This window comes from Aquarana catesbeiana, linkage group LG08 (genome assembly GCF_042186555.1).
Source record: "Aquarana catesbeiana isolate 2022-GZ linkage group LG08, ASM4218655v1, whole genome shotgun sequence".
Lineage (NCBI taxonomy): Eukaryota > Metazoa > Chordata > Amphibia > Anura > Ranidae > Aquarana > Aquarana catesbeiana.
Genome location: NC_133331.1, coordinates 26,715,234 through 26,734,389, shown reverse-complemented (window position 1 = coordinate 26,734,389; position 19,156 = coordinate 26,715,234). Strand labels below are relative to the sequence as shown.

General features: G+C 45.7%; 2 protein-coding genes across 3 annotated transcripts in view; both read left to right on the top strand.

Moving 5' to 3' along the window:
- The window catches only part of LOC141105649 (alpha-2-macroglobulin-like protein 1), a 583,128-nt gene that overhangs the window by 498,855 nt on the left and 65,117 nt on the right, over window positions 1–19,156 (top strand). The gene's annotated exons all lie outside the window — the stretch shown is intronic.
- LOC141105416 (alpha-2-macroglobulin-like) overlaps window positions 1–19,156 on the top strand; it is a 162,132-nt gene that overhangs the window by 114,938 nt on the left and 28,038 nt on the right. The window contains 2 exon segments of the mRNA XM_073595279.1: window positions 8,185–9,154; window positions 15,108–15,264. Of these exon segments, the coding sequence (XP_073451380.1) occupies window positions 8,185–9,154; window positions 15,108–15,264 (1,127 nt within the window).

The window sequence follows — 19,156 nt, the reverse complement described above, 5'->3', positions numbered from 1 at the left end:
ATTTTAAGTAGCAGACTGCTGCATCTATAATATATGTAGCAAGGAACCAGGGCTCCTTCAGTACAATGAGAACCTCCAGAGCCATGAGTTGTCGACCTCCCTCCACATAGAGTAGGTCGTAAGGCAGAGTAGGTGCAGTGCAAAGTAGATTCATGAGTGCCAGACACCTAGGGTGTGCCACCTGTCCAGGATTCAGCCAGACAGTTCGGGTTTTGAATCATGTGTCAGGGTTTCAGTCCACCTGAGACCTGGACATATTACCTGGACCAGGCTGTGGTTCCCCAAGTAACCGAGATAGTCATACAAAAATCTGTTGCCGCCATAGGCGGCTGTTTGGCCTCCCTGAAGGGTGATGATGTCAGCAAAGGCAATTTGGCTACACCCACTAGCGCGCTCTGAGCGCTACATTCCCACTCTCCTTGGGGCACCCAAATGTGTCTGTGTAATGCTAACCCGGTAAACTCCCGGATTTCTACAGGACAGCCACGCAGGGAAAAGCATCCAGCAAGATGCCACATCTGCACGGATAGGAGCTCTGTCTCCTATGGCAACAGTCTCCAACAATTTCCAATAGAAGTGTAATCCCCTGTACACACGATCGGACATTGATCGGACATTCCAACAACAAAATCCATGGATTTTTTCCGACGGATGTTGGCTCAAACTTGTCTTGCATACATACGGTCGCACAAAGTTGTCGGAAAATCCGATTGTTCTGAACGCGGTGACGTAAAACACGTACATTGGGCCTATAAACAGGGCAGTAGCCAATAGCTTTTGTCTCTTAATTTATTCTGAGCATGCGTGGCACTTTGTGCGTCGGATTTGTGTACATAGATAGGAATTTCCGACAACGGATTTTGTTGTTGGAAAATGTTATAGCAAGCTCTCAAACTTTGTGTGTCTGAAATTCCAATGGAAAATGTGTGATGGAGCCTACACACGGTTAGAATTTCCGACAACAAGGTCCTATCACACATTTTCCATCCGAAAATCCGATTGTGTATACAGGGCATAACAGTTGCTTCAGGTAATTAAGGAAAGTTCAAAACAGAATCTTGTGCCATTCTTATCAACAATAAAGACATTTGGCATTACCTGTTGGTTATATACTCCTCCAGGCAGTGCCTACTCACCAGCCTCCTGGGTATAGATACTGCACCACGGGGGGCGTGACCGGATGAGGGTGTGGATGGAGTGTGGAGCGGAGCATGTAGCGTGCTGAGAGTCTCTCCACCTTGCCGTCTACCTGCCGATATTGGAGGGTCGGAGCGTTTTGCGGCTGCTACTGCTAGTACTTGGATCCCGGCGCGGCCGATGCACGGTGGGCAGGCGAGGAAGTGTCCCTAGTCGGAGAAGCCGGGGCCGGTTGCCTGAACAAGCTAAACTGCGTTGAGGCGCCCTCACTGGAGCCGCGGTAGCCACTGCGCCTGCGCGCCTGGGAGCTGGTGGAGCGGCTTTCAGTGTGCCGCTACGGAGCGGCGAGAGAGGAGGAGAGGCGGACGGGTGACGGTGGAATAGAAGATCTGTGGAGATCCTATGCCAAACAGACTGTGATACACCGTGGAGGTTGGTAAGGAGCTGGACGCTGGGTCCTGGGACTGTGGGGACCGGAGCAGGTGAGCGGGACGTGGAAAGAGGGTTTAACCCTGTTATCTTACTATAGCTCACTGTATTCGGTTAAAGGACAGTATGTTGTGACCCTGTGGCCCTATACTACAACAGGGGGATGGAGGAGTGAACGGGCATTTATGATACATCTGACTAGTATATTAAAAACTCAAACTGCTGAATACGTATATCGGCTGACTGGAGATTGCAGGGTTGCAGATAGATCCTTGCACTAAAGGGACAGTACTTGCCTGTGTATTCTCGGCCAAATCCTTTTGCTGCTCCCTGGTTTTTATTTTGCTTTGCTCGTTTTCCCCTGGTGGTATTGTCTATTTGGGTATACAAAGGTAACATTGGCAATGTCCAGGAGGAGAGGGGAGGAGCCAGATAACATGGAGAATTTGGGGCCCCAGTCATTACGGTCAGCAAAGGAGAAGGGGAACCAGGCGGCAGCAGCAGCAGCAAAATTGGAGAGGTTTGCACATACCCCTGAACAGACCCCCACCAAAAACGAGCAACTTCCGCAACTTAAGACTACTGGGGATAGGAAAAGTCAAGGACAGGCATCATCAACTCCAGCTGGAACAGGGCATAAAAACCCGAATGCTAATAAAGGTACAGGGGCAGGGGAAAAAGCTCATCTACCACTGCCAACTACCGTCTCCGTCACAGAGGTAGAACCTACCCTGAGGGAAGTATTACAAGCGATCAATTCCTGTAAAGCATCAGTGGAGGGGTTAAGCTGTCAAATTAAAGAGGTTAAAGATGAACTGTTACTAATAAAACAGGAGTTGCAAAAGGCAGTAGACAGAATAACGGGCCTAGAGGGAAGAGTGAGCCAAATGGAGGATGATGTTTTTCCCCTACAGCAAGATGTTAAATCCATGAAGGAGCAATTGGGTAGAATTAATGAAAAAATGGATGAAATGGAAAACCGCCTGAGAAGGGACAATATAAGAATAGTGGGTCTCCCAGAGAGATGTGAGGGGCATAGTCCCATTGCCTTTTTGGAAAGATGGTTCATAGAAATATTTGGAAGAGACGCATTTTCCGCACAGTTTGCGATTGAGAGAGCCCACCGGGTCCCCTTCAGGGCTCCGCTCCCTGGAGGGCTCCCCAGGTCTTTATTAATGACATTTCTGAACCATTGTGACAAGATAACTTTACTACGCAGAGCCAGAGAGAAGGGGTTTATTCTTTATAACGGTGTAAAGGTTTCATTCTTCGCTGACTTTTCGCTGGAGCTGCAGAGACGCAGGGAAGGGTTCGTGGAGATCAAACGCACCCTTCAAAAATTTGAAGTCAAGTATGCTTTACTGTATCCAGCTAGGCTACGGGTGGAGGCAATTGGGGAGGTTCTCTTCTTCGATTCCCCGGTGGGGGTAACACGTTGGTATGAAGAAAACAAACAAAGACTGAAACCCAAAGAATGGAGCCCAGAGAGTCAGGGTGTCTGATAAGAAGATAAGAATATTTGGACTGTGGGAAGCGATATGAACTTGGTACAGAGAGGAAGAATGATGGTGTATGGTAGAGTAGGAATGGGGGAGGAGGAAGATATTACACTTAAAATTTGGCACATGTGGATACTATTGGTGGAGGTTGGGGGGGGAATGTTAGGAAGAGGTATTTTGAAAGGAATATATGAGGTGGTCACGAATAAAGCCCCAGGGGCTAACCTGGTAAGGTGGGGGAGGGGGGGGGGTGGGGGGGATTGGGGGGGAGGGAGAGGGGGGTGGGTGGTGGAGAGGAAGGGGGGTTGCAAATTTATCTTAAAGTGGAATTAAAATGCACTTAGTAACCGGGGGGGTAGCTAGGGGAAAGGGGGGGAGGGGGGACGTAGGATTAAGCACATGTGTGATAATTACAAACACTATGAATAGGAACACGGGAAAAAAGGAAAAGGGGACACTTAGAATGTCTACTAGAAAGGGAAATAATAGTAAGGAAGCACAGAGGGTAATTAAGGGAACACTTCTTCCTTTTTATTTTTCTTTCTTCTTTTTATACGTAGTACATAGCTCGGTATTAATGGAGGGGTCTCACTTTGGCTACCCTATGGGTTTTTTCTTTTTTTTGTTGGGGGAGTTATAATGGGTAAGGAGGTGTTATTTTTGGGCACAAGACAATATACCAAGTTTAAGACGCCCATTGCCATTGGTTTTTTGGGGGCCAATTCCTGCCTGTTGCTTGCTTGATGCAGTCTAAAATTCTCAAAATAGGCTCCTGGAACGTACGGGGGATGGGGAACCCAAATAAGAGGGCCACCATTTTTTCACTGCTGGAGATAAGGGGGGTGGGTATGGTCTGCCTACAGGAGACTCACTTGACAAAGGACACGATGAAATGTCTTTCAAGTAGAAGGTTCCAGGCCCAATACCACTCGGTGTACTCCTCTTATTCTAGGGGGGTGAGTATATTGGTAACAAGAAGTGTGATGTTCTCCTGTAGGCAGACCAGAATAGATAGTTTGGGTCAAAAAAAGTAAAAATGGCTAGATGGTACCAGAGGATACAGCACCTCATCCCCTAAATAATCAAACGTTAAATGGGTGTGTGGACAAGGGATTATAGCGGTGCTAGGGTCAGGAAGATTAGAGAAGAAAAGATAAAACAAAAAATACTAAAATTACAAATTTTATTAATAGTCTATCATAAATACAATGTACATTATAAACAATTCATACAGTAATTATACAAATTTTGTGGATACATGTACTGTAAGTGACCCTAAGAATGGTCAAGTGGGCCAGATGGCAAGTGGCCGTTGAAGGAGGGGGGCTCATTTTCCTACATGTTTCGCCAAAACATTGGCTTCTTCAGGGAACAGGAGCTCATAGGGTGGATATATATAAAAAATTCTGTGTGGTGGACATAAAAACACATGTTAGAAATATTAATTTGACCAAACACTGCATAGTAAAAACAATAACACACTGCAACTGTGGCTGGACATTCATGCAACCCTAAGCTCCACACCACTAAACGGAACTGCGGACATACCTGGGGCGTCAGTGCCCAAGACGGGAGGGAAGAGAGGGAGAGGGGGAACACAGCCACCCAAGGAGATCCCCACAGGGGAGCAGGCAGACCGCGCCGTAAATTATGCCTGCAGGGGGCATACAGTAGACCTGGCAAAGGAATGTAAAGATAGTCATGTGTCATAATGCACTGTGGTAGTTATTCCAGGAATAGAGGGTTGCGCATATGTGCATTGTATTAAAAAGAGAACAAAAAATATATGTATATAAATAGGTATAAATGTATCTATATCTCTGGAAAGGGTGCGGACTTACATGTATATCTAAAAGCTGTAGAAAGGCAAGGTCAGGAAGTGCCTGTGATATATGTATGCACACAGCAAGGAAAGGACATCAAGGTTGAACCATATCTGCAGACCACTTAAAGCAGGCCTAGTTGGAAAAATGGATAGTGTTAGGGGTCTTGCTGTTGTTAACTGGGGCCAGATATGGTAGTTTGTGCCTATACTTACTTGATGGTATCTGCTGTAAGAAAAGATTCTCATAGCGGTACATTCACAGGTATATAGTACCGGTGCTGGGATGAAAAAGGGATAAAAATAACAGTGGATCCTATATGAAATATAAAGGAAAAAAGGAGGATCAGAAAGGAAGGGAAATGGAAGCTTTAAAATGTACTTGGGCACAGGTGAGGCTAGTGAAAAGGAATCTATTACCTAATTCATCATGAAGCACACCGTGTTGCTTGAGAAAATCAGTGTTAACCACCAAGTAAGAGGCCGGTCCAAAATAAGTTCTAAAAAGTATGTAAAGGAATAATAAATAATTTATTCATGTAAACAACATGAAGTCAGGGTGTTTTGAAAGGCAGAAGTTTACCTTGTAGCTGTGTGCAGAGCGAATGCAGGCACGTCCCTCGTCCATGGGAACTGAGGGACTGGCCGGTTACTCATATACCCCCCACACCTGATCAGATGATGATCAGGTGTGCGGACGCTAAACGAGGGGTAGCCACGGCTGTGCACTGCACGGTGCCTAGGAACTACGAGTTCCATCATGCAACGCGCGCACATGCTCAGATCTCACGGACCGTGTGGCGATTGGAGAGGCGAACACCCCTGGAATGGGAAGTACCAAGGTGTCATCTCACCCAATCTGCCGATGGAATAAAGGACCAGAGGGTCTGAGAACAGACGTGGGCACCCAGGGGCAGACAGTTGTCTGCGCCTTGGCGTCCGTACAGGCAAAGACAGCGCTAGCCATGTCACCCCCAAACCGGGAGAGCCCGCGGAGCCGCCGCCCACCACCCACGCCACAGATAATCCCCCCAGTCGTGGGGCTAGCCAAGGCACCAGGGACAACCGCAGTCCAGTGGCGGGGAACAAAGGGGCACGAAGTGTAGTGCGCCGAGACACAGGATGGGAGGATATCCCAACGATCTTGCCCAACGATCCACAGGGGCCACTGGGGAAGGTGGGAATTACTGTGTGTCAGCACACGACATCCAGCCACAATGTGTGCAGTGTGCATAGAGAACCACTGGGTCCCAGTACGACAGTAAAACCTGCAACCAAAAATTGAAAATACAATGCAAAAACAATATATAGAAAAGAATATATAAAAAAGGAAACACACAGTATATGTATTGCAACAGTTGTGTCGAAAAATATTGTTCAATAATGACAAAAAAGAGTTTTAAGTCGCAAATAAATACAGGCAATATACACTTATAGAATATACAGGGATATAAGATATATTGAGTCAATTTGCCAGCTTGTCTCAGAAAAGGAAAAAGGCATTTGTAATAAATGTAGAAGGCAAGGTATTAGTCCATGTCAAAAAAACATTATATGGATGAAATACCGGGTGGAGCCATGGCAGCAAAGGGAAAGAAAGACAGGGAATACAGGAGAATGAGAAACTAAGAAGGGAATAGAAGGGGGGGGGGGAAAGGGATGGAAGAGGATAGGGTAGAGAGGAAAAACCACAAACGACGTTGTCTGGGGAAGGGGCATGGAAAAGAAAAACTTAAAGGAAGGGCTTAAAACTAATATATTCATTGAGTCCTGGGAAGATGGTAGCATTTAATATATGAATCCATTTGGTTTCGAGTCGTAATAGTGAATTATCAGTACTACCGCCTCTTACATGTGAGGGGATATGTTCAAGTGCGGAAAACAAAATAACATGGGGATCGGAGTTATGTTGGGCAGCGATATGCCTATTAATGGCCGTAGTGGTGGTGTTCTTGTATAGTGGTTTGATATGGTCCCGGATACGGGTCTGAAAGGGACGCTTGGTTTTGCCAACATAGAATGCGCCGCATTGGCATTGGGCCAGGTATACAACCCCAACAGTGGCGCAGGTGACATAGTGTCTGATGGTGTGTGTGTTTCCATCGGGTAGATTAACAACCTGAGAGTTGGCAACGAATGTACATATGTCACATTTGCCACATTGATAGGTACCGGTGGCAGTGGGCCTATGTGCAGTGTCAGTAGAATGATGACTATGAATCAGACGATCACGGAGAGAGGGAGAGCGTCGATAGGTAATATCAGGATAAGTGTTAATATATTTGGCAATGGTAGGATCAGATGTGAGTAAGGGCCAAAATTGTTTGAGGACGTCTTTGATTTGGGTATGCTGATTGGAGAATTGGGTGATGAGTCGTGTGGGTTGTTTAGAATCCAATGGTTTGTCGGAGAAAACCAGGTCTTTACGGTTGAGTTTTTTTGCCTTATGGAATGCTTTCTTTAAGAGAGAGTGGCTGTAGCCTCTATCTAAGAGTCTATTATAGAGGTTGTGTGCCGCCCTGAAGAAATCTTCATCGCGGGTACAGTTACGTTTAATCCTGACATATTGACTATATGGTATACTTCGAAGGAGGGGCTCAGGATGGGCACTCTGGGCATGTAAGATTGTATTGCCCGAAGAGGGTTTGCGATATAGAGTAGTTTGGGTCGTTATGTTTTTTTTATACTGTTCTATTGAAAATAGAATGTTTGTTATTGCTAACATTTATATCCCCCCACCTTTTAAATTGGAAGTGCTGTATAGTCTAATGGAGTTTATGTTGGATAAAACGGACACCCCGGTGATAGTACTAGGGGATTTTAATGAGGTGTTGAATAGAGAGTTGGACAGATTTCCACCGAGAGTCCAAGTAAACAGTGTAGCAGGGGGCCGGTTGGGTCAATTCCTTGAGGAGGCAGGCCTGTTGGATATGTGGAGGGCCCGGAACCCTGGAGTAAGGCAATACTCCTGCTTCTCTTCCTCCCACTCCACCTTCTCCAGGATTGATATGACCCTGGGGAACGCGGAGGCAGTGCCAATAATAAAGGATGTAGTATATTATCCGAGAGGGGTCTCGGATCACTCCCTGATGGTGGCCTCAGTGGGTATAGGGGCCAGGGAGGCTAGAGGGTTTTGGAAGTTAAGCCCATATTGGTTGGAGTTAATGGGGGAACCAGAGAGGATAATAATAAAGTTAGAAGATTTTCTAAGATTTAATGAAGGCTCAACTACAGCAGGTGTACAATGGGACACACTGAAGGCATTCCTTAGGGGTATTCTGATCCAGGGGGTGGCAGGAGTCAAGAGGAGGGCAAGGGAGTGGGAGGAGGGAATTAGGAGGGAACTGGAGTTGGCAGAGAAGCAACTTATAGAAGGCCCTACACCAGAGAAGCAGAAACTGTGGGAGGAAAAACAGGAGGCCTATAGAACAGCAGTCCTGAAGAGGGGTGAAAATAAGCAACTGTTCCAGAAACAACGGACCTTTGGGGAAGGAGAAAGTGTGGGACGTATTTTGGCCTACTTGGTAAAAACCAACTCCTCCTCCTCGACGATCCTGGCAATCAGGACTCCAAATGGTGAGATATCCTCTCAGAGTATGGAAATTACAGATACATTTGAGAAGTATTATGAAAATCTGTATAGGTCGCAGGGGATCGTTGGGGAGGAGGACATGGAAAACTTTTTTAAGGATATACGGGTCCCCATAGCTACTGAAGAGGATAGAGAGGGTATGGATGCGCCAATTACACTAGCTGAATTACAACAAGCTGTAAATGGAATGGCAAACCAAAAATCCCCGGGGCCGGATGGTCTTCCGGTGGAGACTTATAAGCACTACGGGAAGATCCTCCTGCCAGAGTTGCTGAAAACACTGAACTGGGCTTTACAGGGAGGGTGTTTGCCTGTTTCTATGACCGAAACAAATATTATCTTGCTTCATAAAGAAGGGGGTGACCCACTGGAAACGTCGGCATACAGGCCTATATCTCTGTTGTGTACAGACGCTAAAATCCTGGCAAGGGTGTTGGCTGCCAGGCTTAATAAAATTATGCATAAACTTATCCACGTGGACCAAACGGGATTTATTTCCCATAGGACCACGAGTATGAACATCAGGAGGGCATATATGAATCTCCAGTCCCCGACAGTGAATATGGGATCAAGAGCAGTAGTATCCCTGGATATAACTAAGGCCTTTGATAGCCTGGAGTGGCCCTATCTCTGGCGGGTGCTGGAGGAATTTGGCTTGGGTCCTGTCTTCAGAAAGTGGATAAAAATACTGTACAGGGGCCCAAGTGCGAGGGTTAAGGTTAATAAAGAACTTTCAGGGAAAATATGCTTAGAGAGGGGGACAAGACAGGGATGTCCCCTGTCCCCCTTGCTTTTTGCCCTCGCCATGGAGCCACTAGCAATTCATATCAGGTCCAGCTCAAAGATCGAAGGGTTCGTAAGAAGAATAGGAGAGGAGAAGATTGCCCTGTATGCCGACGATGTCCTATTGTTTCTCGGGGATACGGGAGGCTCCCTCAGGCAGGTAATGGATATAATGGGAGGTTTGGCAATGTGTCAGGACTGGTGGTGAATTGGAGGAAGTCTGCACTATTGCCATTAGATAACCTTAGTGGTCCGGTTTTGTCGGGAATTCCACACTTAAAAGTAGTTTCAATGATTCGCTATCTGGGCATAAATATGTCAAAAGAACCCAAACAGTACATTGTAGACAACCTAGATCCACTACTGGGTAAATTTAGGTGTAAAATTGATATCTGGAGCCGGCTGCCCCTGTCTGTAGCAGGAAGGGGCAACCTAATTAAGATGGTTTGGTTGCCTCAGCTGCTGTATCTGTTACACAACTCACCGGTGTGGGTGAACAAAAAGTGGTTCAAAAAGATCGATTCGCTTTTTAGGGAGCTGTTGTGGAGGAGAGGAAAGGCCAGGATTAGCCTTCAGAACCTACAGCTACCAGTCAAAGAAGGAGGAATAGCCCTCCCGCATCCGAGGTGCTATTTTCTGGCAGCACAGTTGCAACATGTAGGGGGTGGAAGTTAACTCTGGAGGCACCCCATAAAACCGTAGTGGAGGCATTGGAGGCAGACTCACTACCTGGTAGCGGCCCCACAACCAAGTTAATAATAAAAGTTTGGAAGGTAACAAAGACCTTAATGGGATATGTTGGGTTTACAGAATACGCTCCCCTCTGGCATAACAGAAATCTACAGGAGATAGTGGCTATGGGGGAATTCAAAGAATGGGCGAGGTGGGGTATAAATAGACTTTCCCAGTTGTACAGAGGAAGCGTACTGAAAACCTTTGAGGACCTTCAAAAGGAATATAGCATTTCAAGACAAACATTCTTCAGATATTTACAAATGAGAGCGGCATTGGAGGTACAATTTAGGGTAAGCCCCCCAGTTTGGACAGATGCTGCACTGCTGCAGAGAGTGATTAAACCTGGGAAGATGAAGGGTTTTATCTCCGGAATATATGTGCAACTGTGCAAGGAAACTATTGTCAGACCAGAGCATCTTAGCTGTAGGGAGGGGTGGAAGAAGGATGTGGGAAAGTTAACAGATATACAATGGAGGGAAATACTGGAGGTAGGACAGGAGGTCTCAGCTTCACCTGCACAGAGACTCTCCCACTTAATGCTGCTACATAGAGCATACTATACCCCAAAAAAATTATTCCGTTTTGGTGTAAGACCTGATGCCAAATGCCCTAGGTGTGGGGAGGAGGGTGACTTGATACACATGGTATGGAGGTGCCCCAAATTAGTACGTTACTGGCTGGGGGTTGTGGGCTCTATTGGGGGCAAGTGGGGGATCTCTCTGGAGACAGACGTCAGATTCTGCATTCTTGGATACAGGGTATGGAGCCGGGAGGAGGCAGCGGCTAAAATAGCAGTTTTGAGATGCCTCTACCAGGCTCGGAAGCTTATTATGCAGAGATGGCAAACAGCCCTTCCCCCTGTAGTGAACGAGTGGGTCAAAACAATAAATGAGGTAATATGGAAGGAAAGAGCCCTATATATTAGAAGAGGGAATCTTAAAAAATTTGAAAGGATGTGGAACCCGTGGTTAGTTAGCGTAGGGTGTCAGGAATAAAGGAAGGACCTGGCTTAGGGTGGGAAGAGAGTAAGGGAAAGGAGGGAGGGTTGGGGAGAAAATAGCCTCCTGTCGCCTTATTATACCGTGCGTAGCCTATCTGCTGGATGGGACATGTAGATGTAATGGGAGTGGGGAGGAGCGGATGAGGGCTACACGGCCCCCTTGCTAGTGGGGTATGTCTACATGAATTTGCAGCTGTTTTAATATGGTGTATGTAAATTAAGAATTGTTAATAAAGATTATTTAAGATAAAAAAATTAGATACTGCACCACGGGCCCTGCAGGACTCTAGCGCTGGAGAAGAGGAGCAGAGACGTCTTCCTTGGAGCTTTTCTCCAAGTATTGAGGGTCTTACATAAGCAGTGGCTGACTCATGGTATTACAGAATAAGGGATGGCCAGCGGAAAAAGAGAGATAGCTGAAAAGAGAAACAGAAGGATTGAGATTGCGAGTAATCTTCTAACATGAAAGTCTGAAAACTACATCAAAGCAAACAGCTGAAACAAACCAAAGGAAAAGAATGTACCTTTTTTTTTTTTTTAAAGTACAGAAAACTTTCCTACCAGCAGATGGCGACACAGAAGGTTGCTGAGACTGGATCCAGGAACAAACTTCACAGTTTGAAGACAGTCAGGAGGCTGTATATTGCCCATCCCACAGCAGCCCACTCACTCTTAGGTGATCCCAGGACAGGCAGAACCCACCCCCAGACTCCTCCTGTTTGTGGGCAAAACTAATCGCTTTGCCCAGAACCAAAATGGCGCAAGAGCTTCCGTCAGCCAGTGCTCATGTGCGGACTGGGCGCAGCCCTATGACATCATCGGGAGCGCCCTAGGCAGGTAAATACGGCGCTGGGCGGCCGCCCCGCGCCTGTAGGGAGACCCTGACACCTACTGCACAGTGCGGACCGCTCCTTGCTCACCCGGAACCTACCTAAAGCCAAATGAGAAGGGAGAAGAGCAGGAACTGAATAAAACAGGTAAAGTCATAGCCTAACAGACAAGAAAGCCCCTAGAAAAGGAAATGTCAGGCTGGCCCTCCAAAGCTCCAGAACTAAGTCATGCTGAATGGCAGATTTTGTTCCTAAAGAGGAAACACTGCAGGGACCCATTAAGACAAAACAGACAAGGGTCTCTCAGGCTTATTAGCGCGATGTTAGCAGCCCTAGCACTGAGACTACGCACTGGGAGAGGCTTGAACCCAGCCGGTTACTGCTCATCGACAGGGTGGGGGACATAAAATTCCTTACTTCATCACTGGTATGTGGAGGTATGAGGAAAAAAAGAAGAATGGGGTGGCAGCTGAACATGCCTTCATTTATGCTATTTACTGGTCCTGAGGGAGTGGTCAAGAGGCGGAGCTCTATCACTAGTATGCTGCCATGTGGGCGTCAGGAAAATGGACTATTGAGGCTTGCAACAATAAAAAAATATAGCAGAGAATGATTAAATTTGTGTATTGTTTGCTTTGATTTTTTTGTCTTTTATCATAATAGCTAATGAAAACTAAAATAGTGAATAGCTGTACTGAATGTAATAATTTTAGCTAGAAGTATAGAAATACATGAAGGCCTTTTTTGGGGCATTAAAGCAGGGTGTACATGGACTGAAAATGACTTTTGGTCCTTGTGTACTGCTGTCTGTTCAACAGAAGTCAGTCTAACGACCAGCTTCTGTTAAATGGTCATGCTGGAAAACAGCATTCGATCAGCTCTTGGCTTGTAGCTGTGTGGGTGGACCGAAGCTAGGGCCTGCTATACTGTGCTCCCATATGGATCAGATCAGTTCGTTGATTGCCTCCGGGCCGTGTCAAGTCCCCTGGTACACCTGTCTGCACAGTCTTTAAACCGGCAGGTCCTCGTTTTTGGCCATCTCCTTCATTCCACCCCTCGCCTTGGTGTCCTTTTGGCAGGGGGTCCTCTGTGTGGGACCTTGTTCTCTTTCCCCCTTCTGCTGCCATTGGACCTGCAATCTTGTGGTGATGTATTCATCCACCCTACCGGGTCGGGGGCCTTCTGGGCCAACAGCTGCAACACATCTGTTTTTAAGAAATACAATCTGGATATGAGATTATTCCAAGAGCCATACAGCTTGTACAATGTTTTTTACGTTCTGCGACAAATCGCATACACCCCTGATGAAGAAATAGCAATTTTGAAACGCGTTGGGTATTTCTGTTGCTTTTACTTCCAACTCAACAGACTTCTGCGGTTACTGTTTGTACAAATTGAACTGTACTGTATGATCATTCATCTCCATAATATCATTTTGACATTGTGTACTGTTTATGTCCTAATTATTTTAAATATTTTCCCTTAATAAAATGATATATTTTTTACATTTTTTTCATACTTCATTTGCCATCTGCCCTCTCCAAAGTCCCACTTAGAGGAAATTTCTTTCTTTTTCAATCTGTTGTCAAAAATATGACAATGTTGAAAAAATCTTTACTCGATCAAATGTGCAGTGTAAGTGGAGGAAGAAAACTGTTTGCAATAGCTAGAAGTATGGAAGTACATGAAGGCTTTTTTTGTCATTAAAGCAGGGTATATATGGACTGAAAATGACTTTTGGTCCTTGTGTACTGCTGTCTGTTCAACAGAAGCAAGTCTATTGACCAGCTTCTATCAAATGGTCATGCTGGAAAACAGCATTCAATCAGCTCTTGCAGCCAATGGCTGGGAGCGATGATCTGTGTATTCAGGTGGGAGGATCTGTGTATTCAGGTGTGTATTCAGGTGGGAAGATCTCCCTTGTCAGAATACAAATAGAGCAGCAAAGGAGATCCCTACATCACACATTGTTCGTGTTGATGTGGAGATCTGTACATTTTTTAATCGGTTGAACGAAAAAAAAGCTAAACATGTATACCCTACTTAAAGAGGAACTGCAGTCTGCTCACATAATTTGTAATAAAAACATCTTTGCCATTCTGAAGCTTCCCTCAAAGCCACTTTGCATATTATTTTATATATACTGTGATTCTGTACTTGCCAAATATGCTGCCGAAATCTCCCTCCACTGAGTCTGGGTGCATACATTTTAAATGTGGGCAGCTGAAGCTGCTGCCTGTTCACTTCCTATATTTACACAGACACACAGAGGAACACCTCCAGCTCTGCAGCTCTCATTGGCCTTCTTATGACTCATCCCCCCCTCCCTTCCTGGCAAACGCTTACGAGAGTGAGAGAGAGAGAGAGCTGTACATGATGTAATAAGCCTAGGCTAATGATTAGACAAGAAACAGGAAGTGGGCTGTATAAGGGATTTACTGGCAGAAAGAAAAATGTTTTACTATCCAAAGTTAAAACAACAACAAGGGCTGAAGATTTAATGGAAAGTTGAAAGTTGAAAAAATTACTGAAGGTCACTTATCTGGAAGGGGATTCTAATGGGGATTCTAAAGTTTTCCAATTTAAAATTTCTAAATCTTTGATACTTAGGAGAAGGTGAAGCTTGTTATTGAGCTAGATGTACACACAATCAATTAAATCCTTTATGATTTATCATGTTAATGTAATTATAAAAGTAATTTTCAATATTTTTTTTTAAATCAGTAGCTTTCATTCAAATAATACCTGACAATCCTGCCCTAAGAAATGCCAGGCAGCCATCCTTTGCTGGAGTACATGCATGTAGACAAGAAGTGGCTGCTAAAGGGTTGCAGGAATCAGCAGCACAGATTATATAATAAGTATAAAAGCCCTCAGACCTTGAACAATCCTCTATTTATGCAATGGGTTTGATTTACTAATATTGGAGGGTGCAAAATCTGGTGTAGCTCTGCACAGAAACCATCAGCTTCCATTTTTTTTTTGTCAAAGCCTAATTGAACAAGCTGAAGTTAGAAGCTGATTGGCTACCATGAACAGCTGAACTAGAATTTGTACTCCCCCACTTCAAGAAATCAACTCCAATGTAAAGCTGTGCTGGATTGTAAAGATTCTTCTGTTTTATCAGTAGAACTGATTACCAAATACTAGATGCATTAAAGTTGTATTGCATCATAAGACATGCTTTATCCCAAATCCCTATATAGCCACAGTTTATAACAACAGCCAAAATTCAGAACATTATCTCTATTTCATTATTTATTATTCGACTTTATTGCAGGCTGACAGCTTTCGTAGTGAAATCTTTCAGCAATGCTCGCCCATACATCTTCATAGATGAAAGACACTTGAATGAATCGTTCAACTGGCTACGAGAGCATCGTAAGGAAAGTGGGTGCTTCAGAAGTGTGGGAAAACTCTTTAATAGTGCCTTGAAGGTACAGTAAAGTTTGTTAGAAATACATGGAAGTAAATAACTACATGTCGTATGTGATAGAATCCCATCCGTTGTTTACTTTCCTCACTGATTGCCCACTCAGGCCCCATGGGCTATATTGAGAGGAGACAGGTGGCATCTCACTTGCTTTCTCATACCTGGAAGTACTGGGATTTTTACAGACTGTCGAAGCAGATCCGCCTGTCCATAGGGTCCGGTCCCCTAATTTATTTATTTATTTATTTCAGGTACTTATATAGCGCCGTCAATTTACGCAGCGTTTTACATATACATTGTACATTCACATCAGTCCCTACCCTCAAGGAGCTTACAATCTAAGGTCCCTAACTCACATTCATACATACTAGGGACAATTTAGACGGGATCCAATTAACCTACCTTTGGAGTGTGGGAGGAAACCGGAGTACCCGGAGGAAACCCACGCACGCACAGGGAGAACATGCAAACTCCAGGCAGGTAGTGTCGTGGCTGGGATTTGAACCAGTGACCCTTCTTACTGCTAGGCGAAAGTGCTACCCACTTCACCACTGTGCTTCCCAAATCTACATGTGGGGCGCCGGACGCATTTTTTTTTTTTTAAGCACATGATTAGAGCATGAGGCTCTAATTGGCTTAAAAAACGGGTGGAGCCCACCCACTTGTGTGACAATAGCAAATTAATATTCGCTATTGTCTTTGTAACAAAACTTCCCACACTCCGCTTGAGTGCTTTCGTCATACACAGCTTCCTTCCAGTCTAAATATAGGTATCGGATATTCCAACTGCTGACAACCACAAACAAGACAATACTCGTTTGGTTGCTTACCATGAACTGTTTATTGAAAACGCAGGTACACAGGTAATACTCAGGACAACCCCCCCTTTGCATTCCGGGAAGGGTAGACTGTCCAGTCAGCAGGGAGAGTTGTTGGAAGAATCCCCCTCCCTCCCTCCTCACAGCAAACATACTTACACATCCCATAATATCCAAGGCAGACAGACACAATAGAACAGTGGAATACAACCACACCCCAAATGATAAGGCAAAGAGTACACAACAAAATGAGACAATATACAATATATATATATATATATATATATATATATATATATATATATAATAATTCCAGTGTAGTTGTACAGTGAGTCCGATTAGTACAGATCAGACTGGGGTTCTCGGTCTTACTGTGCCTCTATTAGAGACACAGGGTGACTTAGACATAGGAGGTGCATGGGGAGCTGAAACAAGAGTTTCCCAACCTCCCCAAGGGACTCTGGGTTCCACGGGCCCTTCCGTCAGACATCTCCCCTTTCGGCACAAGACTAACAGAGGAGGAGACCCCAGACAGGTTGACTCCAAATTAGTCACTAGTTCCAGTCCCCCAATGCCGGTATCCACACAGTACCCCAAATAAATTGTCCCAAACAGAGCATTACTCACCCAACCAACCTCTGCCTCTCTCAGAGAACCTACCTGCCGCTGGGGGGAAGTACAGACTGGCCCTTCTCCCTGGAGTCCTTTCAGCCACTGGAGAGAAGAGAGGGTGACTAGGCTCACTCCGTCATGCTGTTGGGGTTCTGGACTGACTGCCCAGCATCCCTGGGGTATACAAGTGGAGACTGAAGTCCCATCCACTTTTGGTAGATGAAAATCCCCCAGTGCTTGCAAAGCATGGCTGACATCCTCCTGTCTCAGTGCTGCACTATTTTCTGGGATTGTGTCAGTGGAGACCGAAGTCCCTTCCACTTTCACAGGAACTCCCTCTTCTGTTAGTTGAAGGCAGAGGCCAGCAGCACTCTGATTTGTTGTCAGCTCTTCTGCTGGGTTGGTGTGAGTGGAGATCGCAGTTCCATCCACCAATATCAGCTCAAGCTGCAGTTGTTTGCAGAGGCCAGTAGCATTCTGCCCTGTTATCACTTCAGCTGAGGACCCCACATCATCCTCTCTGGCTATCTGTTGGGGAGCGACCGCCACCTTCTAACCATGGGCCCCTGGAACTGCCGCAGGTATAGGGCAGAGGTCTTGGACCCTCTGACTGGTGGCCAGCGCTTCAGCTGGAGGAGTCTCTTGTAACTCCACAGATGCTGCTGTTGGTCCTGGCAGAGCTTAGTGAAGTTTGGCCCTGATACCAGCTCTTCTGCTGGAGGCACACCAGGTTGTTCTTCCTCAGCAAAAAGTCTATAAAATTCCCTGTCTCTGCAGCTGGTGTCTGGGGATAGAGGTTCATCATCTCCTGTCTGTGGAACCCAGAAGATGCTATTGGTGCTGGGCAGAGGTTAGCAGAGCTCTGCCCTGTTGTCAGCACTTCAGCTTTAGGGATGACAATCTCTGGATTTTCCACTGCTGATTCTCTGGCCTGCTGCTGGACAGGCACATTCCTCCGTCCAATCTTGTCTTGTGCAGAAAAAGGTTCATCAAGGTCAGTCAGCACCTACTGCATCTGCCATAAGACCACCGCCTCCATAGCTGCGGGGGCAGGTGGGCAAAGCACACTGTTACTACACCACTTTGCCGACTCTTCATCCAGGATTTCAGAACTGTCTGCTGGTACTTTCTGATGGTCCCAGGCAAAGGAAGCCCAGCCCTGGCACTGAGCAGAGTGTAGCAGCCGCCTGTAGGCGATCTCCAGCTCCCATTCCTGAACGGCCAGAAACTCTATATCTTCCAGTGCCCAGTGCACTTCCGAGATGTTCACTATCTCTTCTCTCAATCCATTATTTCATCCAAACGCCACTCCAAATCACTGCAAAAGTTAGGGTCCCCTGTCAGCTTCACATACAACAGTCCCAGGTCGCCGTAGCCAAAGCCTTCCACTGGGCTGTCATCTGCTATCCAAGGGCATGCTTGGGATACATGCCACCAGAGGGCTCTGTAGCTCTCATCCAGCTGCATCTCTGCCCAGACCAGCCTGCTTAACTCAGCTGTCTTCTCCTTCTGCATTTTTTCTCCCAAAAACAGCACCCACAATCCAATTCAACCAGTACCTTTCCTGGAGGAGGGGAGAATTTTTCCATGGTGGTGCTGCTCACGGGCTAGCGTTTCCTTCCAGAGTTTGCAGCAGATAGAATCATGCCATCCCAGCAGGACCTGCTCTGATACTGGTCCTCTGTGCTGTATCTGCATCTCTTGCAACCTTCTTCCGAATTCCTCTTCCATGGCGGCTGGTATCTATACCTCTCCTCTCCTGGAAAAAAAAAAAAAAAAAAAAAAAATATATATATATATATATATATATATATATATATATATATATATATATATATATATACAACATTCCAGTGTGGTTGTACAGTGAGTCTGATTAGTACAGATCAGACTGGGGTTCTCGGTCACCATGTGCCCCTATTAGAGACACAGGAAGGATGGCTTAGACATAGAAGGTGCATGGGGAGCTGTAATAAGGATTTCCCAACCTCCCCAAGAAATTCTGGGTTCCACGGGCCCTCCCATCACAGTCTTCCTGATTCTCCTCCTGGCCAATCAGGTAGCAGTTCTTTTTTTTTGCCACGTCAGCTAAGTACTATTCATGGGAGGATGTTATTTCAACTTTTCAGTCAAGCTTATCCCTCAATACTTTCACATCATTGTGGCTTTTTTCTGTTTGCAAATGCTCTTTGTATTCCATGTGTACTCTATAAAATAGTTTACCCTCTACCCTCACTGGTTGTTCCATATCCTATTTCCCCTCCCCCCTATCCCCCTCCCTTCCCGGAACCCCCCCTATTTGAGAGAGCCCCAACGCAACCTCACACTGTTAGTAATCCATTCCTACTATTTCTAGTATTCCTAGAGCCTGTCAAGGTAAATAGCTTCGTTCTTAGATTGTATGTTTTGTTTAGGGTGAGTTTTCTGCCTTATCCTCCCACACCTCAGCTGCATGGTTGGAGGTCT